The sequence below is a fragment of the Halictus rubicundus genome, chromosome 7 (assembly GCF_050948215.1).
Source record: "Halictus rubicundus isolate RS-2024b chromosome 7, iyHalRubi1_principal, whole genome shotgun sequence".
Classification (NCBI taxonomy): domain Eukaryota; kingdom Metazoa; phylum Arthropoda; class Insecta; order Hymenoptera; family Halictidae; genus Halictus; species Halictus rubicundus.
This window is the reverse complement of record NC_135155.1, coordinates 2,606,681-2,629,973: the sequence shown is the minus strand read 5'-3', so window position 1 is coordinate 2,629,973 and position 23,293 is coordinate 2,606,681. Positions and strand designations below refer to the sequence as shown.

Sequence of the window (23,293 nt, the reverse complement as noted above, 5' to 3'; positions counted from 1 at the left end):
TCTGAAACTGCTTTGTACGACATTACACACGCCACATAATTTTTATTTTCTAATTTTATCAAAGTAGTATATATAACAGAATCATACAAGTGTCTACAATTACTTGAAATCCAAAATACAGAGCGTTTCTTCCTCTGCGACTGTAAAAAAAGGACTTTAAAAGAATGTTTAGATAACAGGTGGGCTGTCCTTCCAAAAGGCACCTGTGACCAGAGTTGGGCATTATTTAGATAAAAAATTATTTAAATAACGATTCGAATAAAAGATACTTTATCTTTATTCGTTATTCAAAGGTTCGAATAAAAAAAGTATCTTTATTCGACGAGTATCAGATAAATAATTTTATTCGACGAGAATTTATCCGACGAATAAAGATAATTTTTTTTATTCGAAGCGGATTTATTCGAACTTCGAATAATTTTGTCATCTTTTATCTATATCTTTTATTCGAAGGCTTCCAATAAATCTTCGAATAACTTTTGCCGAGCGCCGAGCATCAAAGACTCAGCGAAGACAGACGACATACAATGTAAGCGGATGGAGAATCGCGCACGAATGAAAGTTTAAACTTTTAGATTTTTCAACATATCCTCAAAAAATTGTGACGAGCGAATGGAGGGGATTTTCCTGATGAAAATGAGATCAAATTCGAGTGTAATCGAACAAGTTTCACTGATACGTAATGGTACGATAAAAATTACAATCTCATTAAAGACAGTCCAAATGATATCGGGTTTGCACTCATTTTGATCGGAACAAGCTCTACAACTCGTTCGTCTTAACAATATTGTTCTGATTAAAAACATACAAGCATAAATTCCCAATAATGCACGATTCTCCATCCGCTTACATTGTGTGCCGTTTGGCAGTCGCTGGGTCTTAGACATTCGGCGCTCGTCGGTCCTCGTCGGCCGTCGTCGCCGTTTATTCGTCGAGCTGGCAAAAGTTATAGCAAAAATTATCGAAGCCTTCGAATAAATCTACGGATAAAAATGCTAAATACAGTCCAATTTGTACCGTGTTTAGTGTCATTTTAATCAGAAGAATGCCACGAATTAGTTGGCGCAAGTCCCATAAAAATATCATGAAAAACAATGAAGTTTTGCAATTGGATTGGTAGTTGTTTCACACCGATATCTCGCGACTCTGCGAGCTCGGAACTTCAAAGACCAGCGACCGACCAACAGCCTACAATGTAAGCAGATGGGGAATCGAGCATTACTGGCAATTTATGCTTGTATGTTTTTAATCAGAACAATATTGTTAAGACGAATGAGTTGTAGAGCTTGTTCCGATCGAAATGAGTCCAAACACGACATCATTTGGACTGTCTTTAATGAGATTGTATTTTTTATCGTAAAATTAGGTATCAGTGAAACTTGTTCGATTACACTCGAATTTGACCTCATTTTCATCAGGAAAATCCCCTCCATTCGCTCGTCACAATTTCATGAGGATATATTGAAAAATCTAAAAGTTTAAACTTTCATACGTGCGCGATTCTCCATTCGCTTACATTGTATGTCGTCCGTCCTTGCTGGGTCTTTGAAGCTCGGCGCTCGGCAAAATTTATTCCAAGATTTATTCGAAGCCTTCGAATAAAAGATACAGATAAAAGATGAAAAAATTATTCGAAGTTCGAATAAATCCGCTTCGAATAGAAAAAATTATCTTTATTCGTCGGATAAATTCTCGACGAATAAAATTATTTATCCGATACTCGTCCAATAAAGATGCTTTTTTTTATTCGAACCTTCAAATAACAAATAAAGATAAAGTATCTTTTATTCAAATTTTCATTTAAATAATTTTTTATCCCAAATAATGCCCATCTCTGCGAGGGCCGTTAGCACCGTGAAAGATTTACTTAATATTTAATTGAATTTTATAATTACAAAGAGGGTATCATGAACAAAGTGCATGCACTTGGAACTGTTACAGAAATATGTAAGATCACCCTTTCGATGAAGTATCGAATGAGGTTTATAACACGAGCGACTGGAATCCGCCTCTTTTGAGGAGTATAGTAAACACTGCATGTCTAGCCTTCCTTTAATTAGTTTTGGAGGCAGGTCTCTGGAAGTTGTGGATGCATTCGCTTGTACGGTCTGGCTTGCGAGTCAATAGCAATTGTTAGCGTACCATAAAACTCCAGATGTTACACAGAACACAGGTAGGTGTGCTGGGCGCTACGTCACCAACGCACTAAAGGACTGAAATGAAGGAAACACTTTTGTTTTTTCAATGGTCGTCGCAAAAAATTGTACTTCCTTGAATATGGATGGTACCATGGTATTGAGTTGTAAAGGAGTGTTAAACAGAGCTGCAATGCAGCCCATAAAAAATTAGTAGAACGGTGAAATAAAGAGTAAACTAGAATGTTTTCGAGTAAAATTATTTAAAAATAGTTCTAATGTGTTTTTAAAGTCATCTAGTAAAAATCTTATGGTGCTGAGGTGGAAAAATATTTATTCATGAAAGAAAAATTTTTTAAATTAATAATAACAGTAGCTAAATATATGAAAAAATTTAAGATAGTGTTGATGACAATAGCTCATTATTAAATTAATATTCAGGTTGGTCGCTTTTAAACTTCGATATGAGATCTTTATTTGTTCGAATTTTTCCGGATTTTCCATTTTTTACAACTAAAGTTTGCAACTACAAACTTGGAAAAAAAAATAAAATACGTATCATTACAATTAATATTAGAGATTTTGTACACAAGATTTACATGTTAGTTACATATTTCATATAAAACAATTAAGCTGTACGTTCTAATCCTGGTTAAAAAAATAATGTGCGTTCAGTTTTATGCTAAAAGACTGACCGGTTCTGTGCCATGCTAAAAGACTGACCGGTTCTGTTCCAGGAAAGACTGACCGGTTCTGTGCCATGCTAAAGCGGCGATGTCACGAAAGTGGGAACGCCGAAACCCCGGGCGTGAGCACTCTCATTCCTCTCTGGTACTACCACCATAGATGAAAGTTTATGAGATTACTTCAATGAGTAGTTCTTTAACTGACAGAGGAGAGGACGCTCTAATTATTTTTTTGGAGGGGCTACGTGCGTTTCCGTACCTTGCCGCAGCGCTAGCGTCGCCGGCACTAGCCGCGTGCGAGCGGCAAGAGCGAGTCGCCGTTCTAGACTCTGCGTGTTCGACGAGTCAAGGCGGATTTGCCGCCGTTAACAAGTCCCAATCAATCTCTCTCTTGTATCAGCCTTCGTCGAGTAAATCCAGTTTCCAGGTTTTTTAAAGCAATCAACGGAACTTGTACATTGTTTGTTTTCTCTCATACGACAATAAAAAATACATAAAAGATGCCGCGTATTATGATAAAGGGCGGTGTTTGGCGGAACACTGAGGTAAGAAGAAAACAATTTCTAACCTAGAATTTACATTTTGATTATAAAACATATTTCCTTCATTTGATGTGGTGTGTTTATAGGATGAAATCCTGAAAGCAGCTGTGATGAAATATGGCAAAAACCAATGGAGTCGGATAGCATCATTATTGCATAGAAAATCTGCCAAACAATGTAAAGCACGATGGTTCGAATGGTTGGATCCAAGTATCAAGAAGACCGAATGGAGCAGAGAAGAAGACGAGAAGTTATTACATCTTGCTAAATTGATGCCGACACAATGGAGAACCATTGCACCAATTATCGGACGTACTGCAGCTCAATGTTTAGAGCGTTATGAATATTTACTGTAAGCTACCTATACAATCGTGGATAATTTTAGTAGAATTTAAATTCGCTATTGTATTCAATACGTTTTCTTTATCAGCGATCAAGCTCAGAAGAAAGAAGAAGGAGATGATGCAGCAGATGACCCTCGTAAACTCAAACCAGGAGAAATTGATCCAAATCCAGAAACAAAACCCGCCAGACCAGATCCTAAAGACATGGACGAAGATGGTAGAATCTATTTTATAAACCATTACTTCTTTTTCCATGTAAGATGTATAAAAGTGGTTATTTTTAGAATTGGAGATGCTGTCCGAGGCACGTGCCAGGCTTGCGAATACTCAGGGCAAAAAGGCAAAGCGTAAAGCCAGGGAGAAGCAACTGGAAGAAGCTCGCAGATTGGCTGCCCTACAAAAGCGCAGAGAATTGAGGGCTGCTGGTATTACTGTCTCGCACAAGAATAAACGGAAACGCGGGGTTAATTACAACTCCGAAATTCCGTTCGAGAAGCGGCCTGCAACTGGATTCTACGATACGTCCAACGAGCATGTGGATCCACTGGCTATCGACTTCTCTAGAATGAGACAACAACATTTAGACGGGGAATTAAGGCAAGAGAAGGAAGAAATGGAACGTAGGAAAGACAAGCAAAAATTAAAACAGCGCAAAGAGAATGATATTCCAATGGGAATGCTTAATAACGAGGAGCCGATAAAGAAAAGAAGTAAACTGGTTCTGCCAGAGCCACAGATATCTGACCAAGAATTACAACAAGTTGTTAAGCTTGGAAGAGCGTCAGAGGTATAGTCTAAAATTACACATGTACTTAAATTTATGAAGTGTACAGCTATTTAAATGTCGGCCTTTTATAACAGGTAGCCCGTGAAGTTGCAACTGAAAGTGGAATCACATTATCGGACAGTTTACTGGCCGATTATTCTTTACCGACAAACGCGGCTGTAACTCCTCGTACTCCAGCTGCTACAGATAGAATTCTTCAAGAAGCCCAGAACGTTATGGCTCTTACTCATGTTGATACTCCACTGAAAGGTGCGTGAGGTGTTTTATCCGAAGATGATACACGTTGAAGATACTAACGCTTTGACTTTTTCATTTATAGGCGGGCTAAATACTCCGTTAACCAATTCGGACTTCACCGGTGTCGTCCCTACTACAAACGCCGTGGCGACTCCGAACACAATTTTGGCTACACCTTTCCGTTCGCAACGCAGCGACGGGACTCCGGCGAATTCGTTCAACACACCGACGTCTATACGAACGCAAAACGGAGTTTTGGCTACCACGCCTGTCCGCGACAAGCTCAACATCAATCCGGACGAAAATCTGGATGGATCGGAAACACCATTGATTCAGAAACAAGTTAAAGAACAATTGCGCGCCGGACTCAGCTCTCTCCCAACGCCGCGCAACGATTACGAGATAGTAGTCCCCGAAGGGGAAACGAGAGATGAAAATGCATCCACACCTGCAACCGAAATCGTTGAAGATCAAGCTGACATAGATGCCAGGCAACAGCAAGAATTAATGGAGCAGAGTGCGTAACGATATAGATGGAAACACTTTCGTATCTAATACAAAATACTTTGTTCGGAATAATTGTATTATACTTTGCAGGGAAGAGGGAACTGTCGCGTAGATCGCAAGTCATACAGCGAGACTTGCCACGGCCGATTGACGTGAACATGAACATTTTGAGGCCGTTTATGGATACTTCGTTGACAGACTTACAAAGAGTGCGGTCACATAGAATTTATTATTGTCTAATATAGGTGCTATACAGAGTTATTGTTAATGGGTATTTGATTTTAGGCCGAGGAGCTGATTAAAAGAGAAATGATCACGATGATGCAATACGATTCACTGCAGAATCCATTGCAACAGAATCGTAAAGGTGCCTCGAGTTCGGTAGCCCAAGCGTATTTAGAACAGCATCCGTACATTAATTTTGAGGAAGAAGAGCTTACTTCTGTAAGTGTAGAAGTACAGGGTGCTCCATTTGAAGTTTTAGGAAAAAATATTTTTAATTATTAAACACGTATCCGATTTAGGCCAAGAAACTCTTGATCGACGAGATGTCGGTTGTGAAGGAAGGTATGGCGCACGGAGAGCTTAGTTTGGATTCCTACACGACTGTGTGGGAGGAATGCTTGTCCCAGATTTTGTATCTGGAAACTCAGAAACGTTATACGCGAGCAACGCTGGCTTCAAAGAAAGACCGAGTGGAAGCATGCGAGAGAAAATTAGAAGAAAATCGGATGCACATGACTGGGGAAGCCAAGCGAGCCGCCAGAATGGAAAAGAAATTGAAAGTTCTCACTGGAGGGTATCAGGTATTCAGACTCGTGTTGCTATAAAAAATTAGAATTAAATGTCAATATCAAATTTAGTTGCTCACTCGTATAATTTTCCAAATTATAGACTAGAGCACAAGTATTAACGAAACAGCTACACGATTTGTGGGAGCAAATAGAGCAGGCGCATCTAGAACTTTCGACGTTTACATTCTTGCAAACGCAGGAAGAAGCGGCGGTGCCAAGACGAGTGAATGCACTTATGGAAGACGTTAACAGACAAACAGAGCGAGAACGCGTGTTGCAAGTACGATACGCGCAATTACAAGATCAGTTGCAATAATGTTAAATACATATATAATATAATGACTGTACTTGCCAGTGAAGGAACAGGGTTATATAAGGTGGGTGCCTTAGAATAAGTGTTCAAATCAGGTGTACGTGACTGAGTCGTTTATTTACAATAAAGAGTGATGTCGCGAGAGCGTCCGGGGTGGTTCGACTAAAACCGGCGATTCGCTTCGACTCGCGGTTGAACTGTTATTGCAACTTAGCAACGACCGGACTAGACTCTAAGTCACTCGGCGGATACGCGGCTGTGTCTCGACTTCGTGACTTCCTTTTCGCGTCGGTAGTCTCTGCCTTATATTCTCAAAAATGCTTGTTGGCTGATTGGTGGAAGTCCTTGCGGGGAACTTCCACCAATCCGTGCATTTTGCATAACACGCCCACGTTCCACGCCTCTCGTGCGTGAGAAGGGTGAGCGTGTCGTTCTGTTAAAAATCTAATTTTGGTGATGCAGCGGGGTGTCTTCCGGACCCGTGCTAAGTGCGGTACGTGACTGCTGGCTTACGTCAATGGGCCCAGCTTTCCCGGGTGATAGAAACCAGGCACGCGTCGCTGGGACACTCTAGGCTGGAGACCCTTAGACTACCCAAAATTTATGGCGTCCACTTGCGCTATTGAGTTCGTCGCTAGGAACTACAAGGACACATCTGTCCGCTAAGTGGCCAAAAACGTTAAAGACGTTTTCTCACAAATAGCGTCTTATGCTGTGCAAACCATAAATCTTTCTTGGCGCTGGTGCGCTGAAGATTTCTCTTCCGGCGCCCAGCTAGCCGCTACACCAGAAAGTATATATAATAATTTTATATAAATAAAAGCAATTGTGCATGACTGACGATTCAGTATTTCTGGACTGAACAAATTTAATGTGAATATAATTTATTGTACGCAAAAAGTTAATTAAAATAATATAGCTGTTAAGTGAAGAAAAGTATAAAAAATAAATCTTGAAACCAACTTTTACTTCAGCATTATTGTTCATTTTAAACTGAACCACTGATTTGGTAAAATTCATTATTACCTTTAAGTAGTAACTGTTCATTTCGTTTGGTTTTCGTAGAAAAAGTGAAGTATAATCTATATTAAATTACTTGCTTTATTTAAATGAGTAGAAACGGATTTGTATATAAAATATATTATGTTCCTATAACTTTAAGTAATCGTATAATTAATAGTAAATGTTGGAAATGTTCTTTAATAGTACGTTATTCAGCAAACTACACTTTATTCCGTATATACTTTATTAGTATTATAAAGGTGTTAGTATAAATAACGGCACAATGTTTCCGCGTATCGAGTGTTCAATCCTTATGTAAATAGTGTAAGTGATAGCTCTTTCTAAAGTTGCGACCTGCACAGGCTAGCTGCTTCTACCAGACTGACTAACAGACTACGGTCTCGACTTTATGACCCCGCCTGAGTCCTTCTGTCCTTGGGAGAACCGCCCCTTACGCCTAAATCCTTATGCTTAAGACGCTATGGTATCGTTGAATTTCAACACCCTTCCTCAACGATAACCATATTTCCGCATGCAATTCTTAACCGATTAATCCGCAACGTTCCGCAATACATTTTAACTTAACTCTACCTAACGGCTTAGTTAACATATCCGCTAACATGTTGTCAGTAGGGCAATACTCAAAATCTATAGTTCCTCGCTCCTTTAATTCCTTAAGATAATGAAACTTAGTATCTATATGTTTAGTCCTATTACTAAATTTCCTATTCTCTATGAGCTTGAGGCAACTTTGATTGTCCTCATAGATCATTGTCGTATCTTCCGTTTTGCCGTTAAAATCCTTCAGTAGATTTCTCAACCAGACCCCTTCCTGCGATGCTTCTGCGAGTGCAACGTATTCGGCTTCGGTGGACGATAATGCCACACACGACTGCTTTCGACAGGCCCAGCTGATTGGTGCTCCAAAATACAGGAATAGATAGCCACTGTTCGATTTTCTATTTGTTGTATCCTGTGCCCAATCTGCATCTGCAAAGCCTATTAAGCCTGTCTTACCGTCTATTTGACCGAGTCTTAGTTCGTAGTTCATTGTTCCTTTTAAATAACGAACAACTCGCTTTGCTTCTGTCCAGTCAACCGTTGTTGGGTCCTTATTGTGCTGGCTCAAAATCGCAACACTTGCTGAAATGTCCGGTCTGCTGTTAACTGCTAAATACAACAAAGCTCCAATTAGTTTTTGGTACTTATTATTTTCCGGCATGGATGGAAAGTCTTGTCTGCCCTTTATGTATCCTAAATCTAAAGGTATGCTAGAGTCTTTTGCGTCCTGTAATCCAAATGTGGTTAATATTTTCTTAATGTATTCCGACTGTTTGATACAATAAAAACCGTCCTTATCACGCCTAATTTCCATACTTAAATAATACCTTAATAATCCTAAATCGCATAGATGAAAATACCCTTTTAAACGATTCGCTGTTTCATCTATATCTGATACCTTTTTAGCCGCAATTAAAATATCGTCTACATAAACAATTATATAAACTATTTTCTTTCCGTCACTCTTTATGTACAAACACGGATCTGTACCGCTCTGTTTAAACCCTTGTTTCTTTAATATGCCATTCAGCTTATCATTCCATACCTTCGCTGCTTGTTTCAATCCGTAAATGCTTTTCTTGAGTTTACAAACGTAATCCTCTTTACCTGGTATGCCATAGCCTTCGGGTTGTTCCATATAAATTGTTTCGGTGATGTTTCCATTCAAAAATGCCGTTTTTGCATCGAAGTGCTTGACCGACATACCTTTTTGACCTGCTATGGTCAAAAATGTCCTAAGGGTAGTCTGTCTGACAACAGGTGCAAAGACCTCGTCGTAGTCGGTCCCATATTTCTGTGAGAACCCCCGCGCGACGAGTCGAGCCCTGTACTTTTCGATGTTTCCCTCGACGTTTCGCTTTGTTTTGAAAACCCACTTGTTAGTGACAATGTCCCGATCTTTTGGTCTTTCTACGATGTCCCATGTGCCATTTTCCCTTAATGATTTAATCTCATCCTCGATGGCAATTTTCCACTTGTCCTTGAGTGGTCCTGTTAACGCCTCTTGCACACTCCTGGGTTCGCTGTCCTCTAATTTTGCCTTTAAAGACGCCGCCATATACCTATTCGGTGGTACGCCTTTGTTTGACCTTTCGGAACATCTTCTTTGCGACTGAATTGTTCTGTTGCCTAAATTCAAGTGAAAGTCACTGTCCGTTTCGTCTGCAGAACAAAACCTGCCTTCGCTATCGTCTTCCGATGACGATATTTCTTCCGATGACGATATTTCTTCCGTGATGTCTTCTTGCACGCTTCCTTGATTTGCTGTAACCGTCGTTTCGGCCCTTGAAATTGTAACCTCATCGTGCATTAAATCTTCTGTATCAATTCTCTTTTCACGGATCCCATCCAGAAAAATTACGTCTCGACTAATTTTTACTCGATTTGTTTCCTTACTTAATAGTCGATATGCTTTTGACTCCTCAGAGTATCCGACAAAAATAAATTTCTCTGCTTTGTCATCTAATTTTTGCCTCTGTTCTTTGTGAACATATACATATGCTTTACATCCGAATACATGCAAATTGCTTACGTCTGGTTTTCTCCGATACCACAGCTCATACGGAGTCCTTCCTGTTGCTCTGGTTGGCAACCTATTTTGCAAATAATTTGCTGTACATACCGCTTCGCCCCAGTATTTCTTTTCAAGATTTGCATCCAGTAGCATGCATCTTGCCATTTCCAGCAAAGATCTATTTTTCCGTTCTGCTACCCCGTTCTGTTGTGGCGAATAAGCGGCTGTGAATTGAGACTTGATTCCTTGATTCCTTAAATAACTTTGCAAATCTTCGTTAATATATTCCCTACCTCGATCCGACCTTATTACCTTAGGTTTCTTATTGAATTCTGTTTTCACCATTTCAATAAAGTTCTTGATGAATGTAGCTGCTTCATTTTTCCGACTCATTAGGCAAACTTTCGTATATCTAGAAAAATCGTCTATGATTGTTAAAATATATCTTTTATTACCTGGAGTCATGGTTTGCATAGGTCCGCAAACATCGGTGTGTACAAGGTCAAAAATTTCTCGGCTTTTATTGACTGATTCTTTGGGAAAAGGTATTCGTGCCATTTTACCTTTCACGCAGCATTCACAGGTCTCGCGCGTCTTGCAGTCCTTCACCCTAATTCCCGTCGCTAGACCTTTTTCGGCCAACTCCTTAATTGCGACCGGGTCTCGGTGCCCGAAACGCCGATGCCATGCATGCTGGCAATCCTGAGTGTGGCCCTTATTTATGACACTGTTTACTGCACAGGCTTTTTCGACCGTCTTGAGCTCGTACAGCTCTGGAGACAGACATACGGTCGCCTGCAGTTTCCCATCTTTTATAATTCGACACTTCTGTCCCTTGAAGTCAAGCCTGTATCCGTCCTTCGTAAGCCTCTTGACCGATAATAAATTACAGTCAAGGGTCGGAACGTACAGCACATCCTTTATGTGTATTTCTGAAACATTCCCAGGAACGTCGACGTACCTGATTATCCCTGCACCCATGCCTTCCACTCTAGCCATTTTTTCTTCGTCTGCAAGGCAAACGTGTCCCTTCCTGCCAGAGTCAAATTCATGGAAAAATTCCCTTGTTGTCGCCATGTGGTTTGTCGCACCCGAATCGACAACCCAAGAATTTGCTTTCCCTTTGGTCGTCTTCGCCCCGAAACACAATTCCTTAGCCGTTCCGTCCTTTGCGTAAAAGCAATAATCCATCGAAGTTTTTTCTTTCGAAACTTTGTTTGCTTTTTCCTGTTTACTTTTCCAGACCTTATATTTAATACATTCGCTTTTGAAATGTCCTGGTTTTTTACAAAAGAAACAATCCTTCTTTGATTGCGCGCTAGTGTTTCCCTTATAAGCAGTTTTCATAGCTGCTTCTTCAAAATTGTCTTTAGCATCTTTCGCGCCCTTTCGTCTCTTGTACTCATCTATTAATTTACTCTTTACAAATTGAGTACTGAGCTCATTTTCGGATCTACTCTCTAAAGCAGTTACAAGAGTTTCATACGATTCTGGTAGACTTCCTAATAAAATTGCTGCCACAAGATTATCAGGCAATTCCTGTCCAAGAGCTGCCAGTTGGTTTATATAATTTGAAAACGTCGTGATATGCTCTTCCATATCCCCGCCTTCCTTTAGAATCATTCTGCATGCTCTTTTTAATAAAAGTACCTTACTTGTCAGCGTAGCCTTTTGGTGATAGCCTTTCAATGCTTCCCATGCCTCTCGTGCTGTTCTCGCGGTCCTTATGTGCTGTAGCTGGTTGTCTTCCACCAGCAATCCAATTGTAGCACGCGCTTGGTCATCCCTTTTTGACCATGCATCATCAGGCGTAGTAGGCTTATCTTTCTTTATGACATCCCACAAGTTGTCCTTTATCAGTAGGAGTTCCACTCTGTAGCTCCATACTGGGTAGTTCTCACCATTTAACTTTTGAATAGCGAAACGAAATCCCGCACTTTCTGCCATTATGATTTCACTTTATGTTTCGATCTACTTTAAAAAATGTCTTTAGATGTCTTTATGCAAACACTTTAGTACACTATTTAACACTAAACACAGGGTCCTGGGCCCATAACCTGTTGGAAATGTTCTTTAATAGTACGTTATTCAGCAAACTACACTTTATTCCGTATATACTTTATTAGTATTATAAAGGTGTTAGTATAAATAACGGCACAATGTTTCCGCGTATCGAGTGTTCAATCCTTATGTAAATAGTGTAAGTGATAGCTCTTTCTAAAGTTGCGACCTGCACAGGCTAGCTGCTTCTACCAGACTGACTAACAGACTACGGTCTCGACTTTATGACCCCGCCTGAGTCCTTCTGTCCTTGGGAGAACCGCCCCTTACGCCTAAATCCTTATGCTTAAGACGCTATGGTATCGTTGAATTTCAACAGTAAATATACCTTAGGTCTGAATAAAATTATTTATTCGACAAAGATACTTTTTTTATTCGAACCTTTGAATAACGAATAAAGTTAAAGTATCTTTTATTGGAATCGTTATTTAAATAATTTGTTATCTAAATAGTACCCAACTATGTCTGGAAGTAGCGCATTCGATTCCCGGTTCAGCGAGGCGCACATTTTGCTATAACTTTTGAACTAAAAAAGATATCAAAGTGAAATTTAAACTGAAAAAATTAAAAAGAATCGGGTTTAATGGTATTTACTGAAATATATTTTGTATTTTTAAGTAATTCTTTTTGTTTTTTAAATTTAATTACCCTGAAAAAATGTTCAAAACTAGTTATTATAAATATTGTTGTTCAATCTTTTATCAATCCCAAATAATTAAATTTATTAGAATATATACGCTGCAAATGAAAAGCAATATCAGAAGTAGATTGAACAGGCAGCTATTAAATAGTCAAATGAAATTAGTGATATCAACGTCGTATTTTATATTAAATTTAAACTACGTTCTTACTTTTGGCTAATATTGAACTAATTTAATGTCTTATAATTATGTTATTACACTGTTGTAGTTGTAATTGCACAGGGAAGAAGACTGATGTAGTAGAAAGAACAAGAAAAAAGTGTTTAACGAAAAAAAAAAATCATTCCATGCGGGATTCGATCCGGGACCAAAATATTCTCAGCCGGAGACGTTACGTTATTATTATTATTATTACATTACGTCTCCTTCGATGCACTCGCGTAACAGCCGTAATGGAATTAAGAGGAAACAACATTCTTTTGTCTCATTCATCATATGAATCCTCGACATGAGATTTAAAATTATATCAGCAACAGCGCCATTGCAGAATATCGGTTCCACAATATTAGTTCTGAATGATACGGTAGGATGTGACACGGAATGGTACGGGGGCTCTAGACAGCTCTAGAGCCCCCCGAGCATGAGACAGAAAAATACATTGGGTGATTGGTCTACTCCTATACTTCGTCTGTGTCGCTACCTAAATAGAACATTTGCTCGTGAATTACGGAAAAACGTCAGTGACAGAGGCAATAAATAAACGTATAATGCGTAGAATGAAAATAATTATCTTTTATTGTATAATTTCATTACACTCTTATTGCCTTCTTATTTTCCATATTGTTCACCATTGTAATAATTATTTTATAATCGATATATCGAATAAATCCGCTTCGAATAAAAAGAATTATCTTTTTTCGTCAGATAAATTCTCGTCGAATAAAATTATTTATTCGATACTCATCGAATAAAGATACTTTTTTTATTCCAACCTTCGAATAAGGAATAAAAATTTTTTTATCTTTTACTAGTTATTCGAAATTTTTATTTAAATAAATATTTTGCCCAACTCTGGCATTTTGCATTATCGAGCAATGAATCGCCGCATCCCGGACCCTTGCGATTCTCGTAGTTACACGTACACGCCGACCTGGCGGTGTGTGAGTGTGCCGAGGCACGGCTGTTCGAACGAAGCTACGGCAGGCATCATGCAACCGATTAATGAAAAATGTTGCTCGAGAAAGCAAAAGTAGGACCTGTCTGATGGCGAGCGCTCTAGATTTATCTTTTATATAGCGCTTTTGATGACTGATAAGCCCCATCTTTGCATTATCGAGGAATAATTCGCGGCATCCCGGACCCTTGCTATTCTCATCAGTACACGTACACGTCGACCTGGTGGTGTGTGAGTGTGTTCGCGGCACGGCTGTCGAACGAAGCTACGGCAGCGCCGTTGTTTACGATGTCGGCCACTTTTGTCAGGGATCATGCGACCGAATCAGAGAGGACTCGGAAAATGTCACTCGACACTGAATGTGGAAAGTGCACCCAGCTCCCTATACTGGACGAAAATGTTACTATTTAGCTTCTTCTAGCGGCCGTTATAGCGGTACTATCGATTGTTCAAGGCCACCTGGGAAAACTGATCACGGGGGCTGGCAGTCTTTATATATATCTCGTCGGTGGACCGGTTCTGTTCCAGGAAAGACTGACCGGTTCTGTGCCATGCTAAGGCTGAGCAGATGTCAGCACTATATCGGGAACGCCGAAAACCCGGGCGTGAGCACTCTCATTCCTCTCTGTTATTACTATAAAAATTCATAAGAAATAAGAACGCGCACTAATAACACCCTATGCGTTAGTCAGTATAACCGTTAGTGGAAACGGTAGATCTTTCTAGAGAGAACAGCGATCAGAGAGGAAATGAGAGTGCTCACGCTCGGGGTTTTAGCGTCCCCACTTTTCTGAATCATCTTTTTAGCCTGGAACAGAACCTGCATCATCTTTTTAGCCTAGAACAGAACCTACATCAACTTTTTAGCCTGGACCAGAACCTAGAGATTTTTATATCTTTCAATACATGTCGTTTTTTTCTTCGTCAACCGATTTCACTAACATAGAGTGATCACTCTGTGTTACTAACTCGTGTATCACTAACATAGAGGCAAAGACACATATTTTAAATGTTTGAAAGTGCTAAGTCATTTTAAGTTTTAATTAAAATTGTATTTTTTGCTATTTTTTATAGTATTGTTTCTTTATATTTTATATTTTTTATATTTTATATGCGATAAACTTTGTGTATAATCATATTTATTGATTGTATTGTTAAATTTCATTTTCTGAGTAATTGTCAGTACATATACATTAGTAACCACATCTAGACTTTTGCCCGAAATTCGGCTATTTGTCCGCACTGTGCAAAGCGACGAAAACCGAGCAGTCGAACTCGAGGCGAGAAGGACTCTCCGCGTCTCTTTCTTTTCATATGCTGTCCTTTGCGTCCGAAACTTCCGTCGTTCATTATACAAGTAAATATCATCGGAATTTTGTCACATTTGGTAACGCGTTGTCAATGACTAAAGCGAATATCAGATTAAATAATAAAACAGTCTTTCCTGTCGGATTGCGAGGAGTTCACGCAGAACCTGCATTTTAGAAGTTTTTGCAAAATTAACTTAATCAGTTCAGCGCGTTTGACGTGTATACACGTCAATCCGAAACTCTATTGCGGTGCGGTTAATGTTAATGAATTGTTAATTTCTTCTCGAATAAAAACATAATTCTTTCTCATTTTGTTTTACTGTTTTCGTAAAATGTACAATAGCGGCATTTGGCCTGCGTGCGACGTATATATTCCTCATTGCTTGATTTTAATTCCGCGCCGTGAGGGATTTTTCAAATTAAACTCCACAGTCAACTGGTTAAACTCTTTATATAAAACATCTGATTCACTTTGTCCTACGAAGATGTAAAAAGTGCCAAATATATCTGGAGGATCATGTTTCTGTTTTTTGAATGTAATATATAGTGGCTCGCAATAATATTTGGACAGTTTTAAAAGGTCAATAGCTTTTTTAAGACTGAACCATACGACTTGGATTTTTTGAGGCGTTAGATCAATTTGTTTATCGCGTGGAGAGAAAAAGAAATTTTGAAAAATTGCTATTGGACAGAATTGAAGAGAAAATACTAAAAGTATCTTGTTATCTTTCTTATATTCTTTTAGTCTCGCTGAATATATCGAATAAGTGACGTTGTACTGTAAATACCGTATGATAGATATTGAAGTATAGGTACGCAAGTGCAGATATTGAAGGATAGATACAAAACATATTCGTTCATAGCATCGCGTAGCAGAACTTGCGATGTGAGAAATCTCGTTCATAGTGTCGAGTAACGAGCATTTTGACGCGAAATATCTCGTCCATAGCTTCGTATATGCGACATAGTGGTAGCGAGATATCTCTACCCCTTGATCTCTATCTCTTGATGGTAACGAAAGGGTTAATGCCGATTCTCCAATTCGTTTGCCGTTCAGTTCGCCGAAATTAATGTCGATTTTGCGTTCCGTTCGCTGTTCGGTGCAATGTTCGTCTTTAACTGCAACAAAATAAGACATATTTTGATATATTAAAATAATGCATCTCAATCGAGATTTCATATGTGTGCACTATACAACAGACCTACACATTTACTTTTTGGTGGAGACACAAGTCTCTGTATATTCTCTAATGGTTCATCAGAAGAAACATTGATAGAACGCTTTTCAACTGGACATTTTACAGATGCAGCACATATATCTAGATTTCTGGGTCCTTCTTTTAATGCCAAATATAACTACAAATAGTAATATTTCTATAAGATAATTGTACTATTATTTATACTAATATACTAATAATATATATTAATAATATACTAATATGTACTAGTATTTCTCAGTCAGGGACCTGGAACGAAACAGAAACAAAATCTATAAGCGAAACGAAATTCTTAATCTTCTTGCAAGAGAAGTAATTATTTTAATCAGAACTGAACCAAAATGAAACAAAAAAATGTTTCGTCTTGGGTCATTGCTTATAACTGCAGAATCATACAACAGGAAATGAACTCTCTTCTTTTGATAATTCCTCGTCTTTGGTTCTTTCGCTTGTATCTTCTAAATCTTGTACCTTTAATTCAAAATAACCAATTTTAAAACATTTTACACGACATAATACGGCACCCATTATAAAATATTACATACGTAAGGTAAAGCATGTGATCTTAAGCTTGTAGACATTAAGGATCTATCAATATCCTCGATCTTAAAATGTTTTGAACATACTATACACGCTTTACAGGTACAGTCAACTCATCAAAACCCAATCTATTTAGCCATAATAAGCGTCTCATACCACTTTTTGGAATTCTAAGAAATAAATTTTTGTATAAAAAGAATTGTTTTGTATGAAAACCTTATTCCTTCATACTTACCTATGAAAAGTGATTTTCATTATTTTTTCCTCCATCTCCTGTGTACACGTTTTCCTGAACGTTCTATTCATACATCCTTTAACAACGCACGTGGGCATTTTTACTGTTGACGATTACTAAATCTAGTAGAAATTTATATTGCTATAACAATTTTGATGCTTCAATTACAGTGAATTACAGTACTTTACCGTGGCATGACATATATAGAGTCCAATGTTTTGATCTATGTAGTTCACCAATGGTTGTTCCATTTGGTTAGAGGGAGCAAGAAAACCACTGATTTTTAGCGATGTTGCTATTTCAGATTTTTCAGATTGTATGAAGCGAAACCACATGTGGTGAATGGTCTATTCTTTTACTTTGTCTATGCTGCGACGTTACCTGCACCGACAGCTGGTGTTCATAAAGAAATATAAATCATCAAGCGATCGCTAACAAAATCAGGAAGAATTAATCATATGTTTTTTTGACATTGTACTATAATTATTATAATAATATTTAAAAATATTATTATACTAGTATAATTTAAAATATTGTACATTAGTAATATTATTATTTATTCGTAGGATTGTTTTCTTTGTAGTCGTTATTAAAAAGAATATTTCTTGCTCTCGTAACTATATTGATATGTTTAAAATGTTTATTATTATTTTGCGAAAAGCAAAAATGATAGCGCATGCGTGATGCGATACAATCACGCATCTCAGGTATAGTCTGCGCGCGCATCTCGGCGCGACTCGCGGCTTTCAATAAAAAATTGAACGTACCGCTCGCCAGTAAACTGTGAGGTTTCCAGCGATTCGTCAGGTGAAACACTGCGTCGTCATTAAATTTCATTTCTTTAGTGCTCTCATAAAATATTTTGACCTATGCATCACGACATTTTCAAAAGCAAACATTACATTTTCTGAAGTTGATATTTTCGAGCCGATTCGCTGTCGCATCGGTCAGCTGTCAAATTGTCAACGATAGGAAGCCGTGTATGTCGCCCAACTTCTCTGCCAAGCTTGCACTAGTAGTGGAAAAGCGACGACGCGGGACAGATGGATATCAGTCGGCTACAAGCCGCGAAGAACATCGGGTCTATGGAGTCTTGATCGATCCGAGAAATTCTGTAACATCTCGTGCGAACTATCATTACAACGGAGTCACCGAATTTTATCGCATATTGTTAGCAGATGATTCTCGGATTTTTTCTCGAGACTGACGTATAGAGTAATCGCAAGTTAAGAGTTGTCAGAATATGAATATAGAGATCTCCGTGTAGGAACACGTGACAGCAGAGAAATTATATGTAATAAACTGCAAACTGCCGAATCGTCCAACCATTGGGGAGGTTTCCCGGTGACCGGAGTAATCTCGAGCAACAGTGACACAGAAATCTATTCGTAATTTCCTCGGAAAAAACATGCAGTGAAGTTGCTTCGGTGGGTGCCATTGACCGCCATATTCAGGACATTCGTTCGAGATACAGTTTCGAAAAAACACTTGGGAGGTGATAAGTCCGTGTAGTGACAGAAGCATTGGTAGGTTAGGGGTTGGTTGTTGAACGTATCACGCGTGTAAATCGGCAATAGGAACGTAACGTAAAATATACTGCCGAGATGGAGTTCAAGTTCAACGTAAATAAACTCTTGCCCAGAAAGATCAACAAGGTCACGCACGCTCTCATTCCAGAAGACTTCAAAGGTGATCATCGAGAGTTAAAGTAAGTAAATTTTTATTGTCACTTTGTCATTTGAATTTTTTCAGTCGAATTATTGACATTGACCTTACCCGTACTCTACTGTACCTACCGTTTCGGAAATATCTGATCACGAACGTAAGATACGAGATGTGAACGTTTATTATAGTGAAGTTTCGTGATATTTTAGTAAATTGTACCGGGGAATATGTATTAAATTTTGCAATTGAATAAATCGAAATGCCGTAATAGGTACTGCTTATCGTGATTGTCGTCGTCATCTTCAAGGTTATCTTGTAATATGGAACGTGCATGGTACTTTCACTTCGCGTCGATGACACGATTGCAGTAATTTAAAGTCATTCTTGCGTCTCGATGACTTCCCGGAACATAATCAGTTCGATCCGGTGCGGCGTAAAATAAACTGTCTGACATGACACAAGACATTGGACACTATCACGTTCGCTAGTGTTACCGGTGAATCGATGGCGAAAGTAATTGTCGTTGTAATAGTTCCACGTGTTGGCGTGACTTGGATTTTACGGGGATATCTCAACGCAAAGAATTTCTGCAACATTCTGAACATTTCAATCACATTATCATCTATTTGTTCTGACGTCATCGGTTTTTTTGTTCCGCAGTATGTAATACGACTGCGTACAAGCGTCTCAGCTAAAAGATTTTCTAACACTATTTTATTAATTTAAAGGGATCTTCTACTGTGATGGGTGTCTTTTTTAACGCTTTTTGCAAATTTTTTTACAGAAATGCAGTAAAAAGTGTTAACGCAGAACTTGTTTCTATATAGTTATCGTACTTCTAAGAGTAACTACAAATTTTTTTGTTAAAAAACAATTAAAATCGTCTGCAGTGTAGAGTACTAAAATTAGTTCTTCATAAAAAGGTATATTGCTGGTTAACATGATTCCAGCCCGCTTGTTTGAACCTAGAAAATCAAAGTTATTCTTACTCAGTATGAATGTGGTTATAGACGGAACTAGACGTTTTAACAATACTAAAAATTTTTAAAATGGTGGCACTTTAAAATAAAAATTTCGATTTTTTCAATTAAAAGTTTGTCTTCATAAGATTGTGAGAAGTAGACAAAATTTTATTTTGGCATGACTACTTCCGGCTATAGCTGATGGCGTACCTTTTGGCTCGATCGATTGGAAATATACTTTTCTTATGAAGAGCTAATTTTAGTATACATACTGTGCTGCAATCAATTTTAGTTACACTTAATAAAAAAGAAATGTGTAATAAAAGTAGGATAAGTACGTAGAAACAAGTTTCATGTTAACACTTTTTACTGAATTTTTATAAAAAATTTGCAAAGAAGCGTAAAAAATATCATATTGTTATAAAATGGTAGATTTAATGTTAATATTAGAAATATTTACTTCTATATTTGACGTGGCAGTAATTATTTATTATAATGTAGATGATCACTTGATATGATTGTTAAATTAATTCATAATCAATGTCTCGAATATAATTATAGATTATTTCATTACTAGTATTTGTATACATATGTAGTTCGTTATTATTTCAATTAATATTATATTAAAAGTGATATTATGTTATAGTAAATAATATTCGTGTAATATTAAATTGTATTATAATAAAAAATAACATAAATTAATTAATTAACAATTGACCCAAAAGTAATAGCCAAAAGTTAGAAAATAACAGGAGACGTAATAAGACAACGAATAATTAAAACGAATGAAATGGTAAATTTGAAGGTCAACGAAATAGATTAGCGAATCACATTTTCAGCATACGTAACATAATTCACGCGGTCAGCTAATGGGACATTGGACAAATAACTTGGAAAGCAAGATTATATCGCGATTAGACAAATACACTTGATTTAAACGTGACAGAAAATAACACAAATAACAGTTGTGCAGACGAGACTACAGTATCAAATAATGTGATAAATAAGAAAGAAATCTTACGCATAATACAAATACAGATTGTTATTGATAGGAAACGAAATACATAACACGCATATCGAATGAGGAAAAGGATCGAGAAAATATAGAAGGTAGATCATATAAATGGCACTGCGTAAATCAATCTAGCGATGACTTGTGGTTATATTAAAAATATTAAAAATAGCAAACTATTTTATTTGTATTTATAAAATATTTTATGTATAAGCATAAATATAAAATATAATATTTACAACACACGGGAGCATATTTGTAAGGTACTATGTAAAGGTACATGTTGTATAACAAATAATTTGTATAGAAAAATATGTAAGATGCTAAAAAGTATATGTGGAATGTATTACATATTTTGTATAAAGTACTATATAGCCATCTTTTGAAAACAATGCTATACAAAATTTTGAGATAAGGTGATAAGGTGAGGTTGAGATAAGATGTCCATCCAAATGTTTAGCCATTTTTGTATAATATATACCCAAAGAACTAAATTTGTTGAATGATTCCTCATGGATGCATCTTTACAATCTCAATAATAATAAATTAAAAACGGGCAAAAAATTTAGATGGGTTCCGTAAACCTAGTGGTAAATGCTTTTTGGAGTCACTGTAGTAACCAATTAAAAAAGAACAGAAGTTGCATAAATTTTAAATTAAACTATATGACCGATTATGTGACTGAGGAGAAATGAAAAGTTACACCTGTTGCGAACAGAGTTCACCGCAAAATGCGTAACACCGCCGCATACTTGTGTAGGTGAGAGTTGCTCGCCTAGCAAAATCGACTACTGAAAACCGGCGGCCAGTTGCCTTATAATTGGCCTCTAATGTCGCCAACATTTTCATCCCTAAAGTTGCACGGTCGTTGCGATCGATTGACATTCCATTGGCCAGTATGGTCGTAAGAACGCCATCAAAACAATTTTTTTAATTTTAACACGATCAGATCACATTTCCTATACAGTGTTTACTCGATATACATACATATGTCCATAACGCGGGTCTACCCAGGGATATACAGTGTCCCACGAACTCTGTTCACTTGACTATCTTGGTTATTTCAAACAATACGAAAAAAGGTTACTTACAAAAGTTGTAGGGTTTAAGAAACTACATAATATGGTATAAATGATATTCTTGCAAGTGGAGGCGTAGAGAAGATATAGAGGTCACCTTTGTATTTTTAAATGGAATGTCCAATTTTTTATGCTCGATTTCGATAGATTAGCGTATTCTGAGTATAAAAGTACTAAAGTGTATTTGTCCTAAAACTTACCGTTACTGAGATATTCGACTGTTTTCATGAAGAATGTTCTTCATGAAAAGCCTACCAATGTTTATATTTGACGTAGTGAGCACATCCTTGAATACGTTCCATAATGAAAGTAATAGAATGTCTCGTAAAAAAAATAATTCATAATAAAAAAGTTTAAATTTTGATTTAAAGGCTTGAGCTCACGCCAATCTTTCATCGTTCCCGAACTCTTCGACTCTCCGAATCTTTCTTCCCATACGCTGTCTTCCTTTGCGTGCAAAACTTTAATCGTTCATTACACAAGTAATTATCATCGGAATCATATCATATTTGGTTTCGTTTTGATCAGAAAAATGCCACGAATATGTTGGTAAAAGTCTCATAAAAAGTAATGAAAAATAATATTCTACGTTCAGCACTGCATCAAAGAATAGTGGGATCTCGTCGGCAGTATTGGCGACACTGAGACTTTAACAGATAATTCAAAGGAGACAGGAATTATGACGTGTTTACCGACCGCGGTAATTCATCAAAGAATAGTATGTACTCCGAGCACGACAAAACTCGAGCTGCTACATACAAAGCGCATTCACTGTATTCTACAAAACACATTTTTTAAATTTTCGCTACAAACCCAACTAAAAAAGTTGTGAAAAGCAACCTGTTCATTTTTTTCCGTAATTTAGAATAAACACAATTGTTCCAAAATGTTCATTACATATCATCTAGCAAACTAATCCGTTTATCTTGGCAGAAAAACTGAGGTCGCTTTTTCCATTTATAATAAAGTTATTCTGATTTAAACTGTGTGCCATCGATTATGAGACTGACTGTTCAAATGCATAATCGACCGCTATCAATGTGTAACAATTTTTACCTATGGAGACATGTCATGGAATTCGCAGAGTAGGCCTTAGGCATATTTCTATTGCCTTCCTCCTTTTCCTTCCGGCGCGACGTAATCGTCAACTGCCATCAGGATCTTTTTGGAGACAATTCTGTCTGCATCAGCACTTCATACTCAAAAGCTCCACTTTCTATTTCTCTCTTCTTTCCATCATCCCATCTGCTACTATCCTCTATATTATATAGTTATAGAGTCTATAACTAAATTGACGACTCTTTTTCATCTTTTTTTAATGTATACGAGATTAGGCGAATCAGTGAGGCAGAACTAGTTTGTTTTCAATTATTTTCTTATACAAGTGTGATTAACATGTTTGTGACGTTTTTCTGATTAAAATGTGACCAAACATGACATAAATCGGAGCATATTTGCGCGTTTTATTGACGATT

The 23,293-nt window shown here is 37.5% G+C and overlaps 2 protein-coding genes and 1 long non-coding RNA gene across 5 annotated transcripts in view; 2 read left to right on the top strand and 1 right to left on the bottom strand.

Annotated features, from left to right (window-relative positions):
* The first annotated feature begins 3,138 nt into the window (after positions 1 to 3,138).
* LOC143355536 (cell division cycle 5-like protein) lies at positions 3,139 to 7,307 on the top strand. The gene is made up of 11 exons (XM_076790428.1): positions 3,139 to 3,366; positions 3,450 to 3,715; positions 3,794 to 3,924; positions 3,992 to 4,494; positions 4,569 to 4,743; positions 4,814 to 5,248; positions 5,329 to 5,447; positions 5,524 to 5,682; positions 5,763 to 6,044; positions 6,133 to 6,409; positions 6,808 to 7,307. The coding sequence occupies exons 1-10, from the start codon at positions 3,322 to 3,324 to the stop codon at positions 6,346 to 6,348; spliced, it is 2,331 nt and encodes a 776-aa protein (XP_076646543.1). The 5' UTR covers positions 3,139 to 3,321; the 3' UTR covers positions 6,349 to 6,409; positions 6,808 to 7,307.
* An 8,790-nt stretch (positions 7,308 to 16,097) lies between these two features.
* Positions 16,098 to 17,562, bottom strand: LOC143355769 (uncharacterized). 2 transcript variants are annotated; one of them, XR_013082554.1, is made up of 6 exons: positions 17,289 to 17,562; positions 17,101 to 17,222; positions 16,871 to 17,035; positions 16,554 to 16,796; positions 16,311 to 16,464; positions 16,098 to 16,227 (listed from the first exon to the last, which is right to left on the bottom strand). It is a non-coding gene; the product is annotated as an uncharacterized LOC143355769 (long non-coding RNA). The 2 variants fall into 2 exon arrangements; XR_013082553.1 differs by having other exon boundaries at positions 17,101 to 17,562.
* Positions 17,563 to 17,837: 275 nt separating this feature from the next.
* The window catches only part of LOC143355765 (alpha-tubulin N-acetyltransferase), a 34,279-nt gene continuing 28,823 nt past the window's right edge, over positions 17,838 to 23,293 (top strand). For both annotated transcript variants that reach the window (XM_076790872.1, XM_076790873.1), the window contains exon 1: positions 17,838 to 18,808. In XM_076790872.1, coding sequence (XP_076646987.1) covers positions 18,705 to 18,808 — 104 coding nt within the window. In that variant the 5' untranslated portion in view covers positions 17,838 to 18,704. The remainder of the gene's footprint in view (positions 18,809 to 23,293) is intronic.

Coding starts and splice junctions, on each gene's coding strand:
- LOC143355536 (XM_076790428.1), top strand. CDS start 3,322: ATGCCGCGTATTATGATAAAGGGCGGTGTTTGGCGGAACACTGAG. Junction 4,495..4,568: donor AGCTTGGAAGAGCGTCAGAG/GTATAGTCTAAA, acceptor CTTTTATAACAG/GTAGCCCGTGAAGTTGCAAC. Junction 5,249..5,328: donor GCAAGAATTAATGGAGCAGA/GTGCGTAACGAT, acceptor TATACTTTGCAG/GGAAGAGGGAACTGTCGCGT.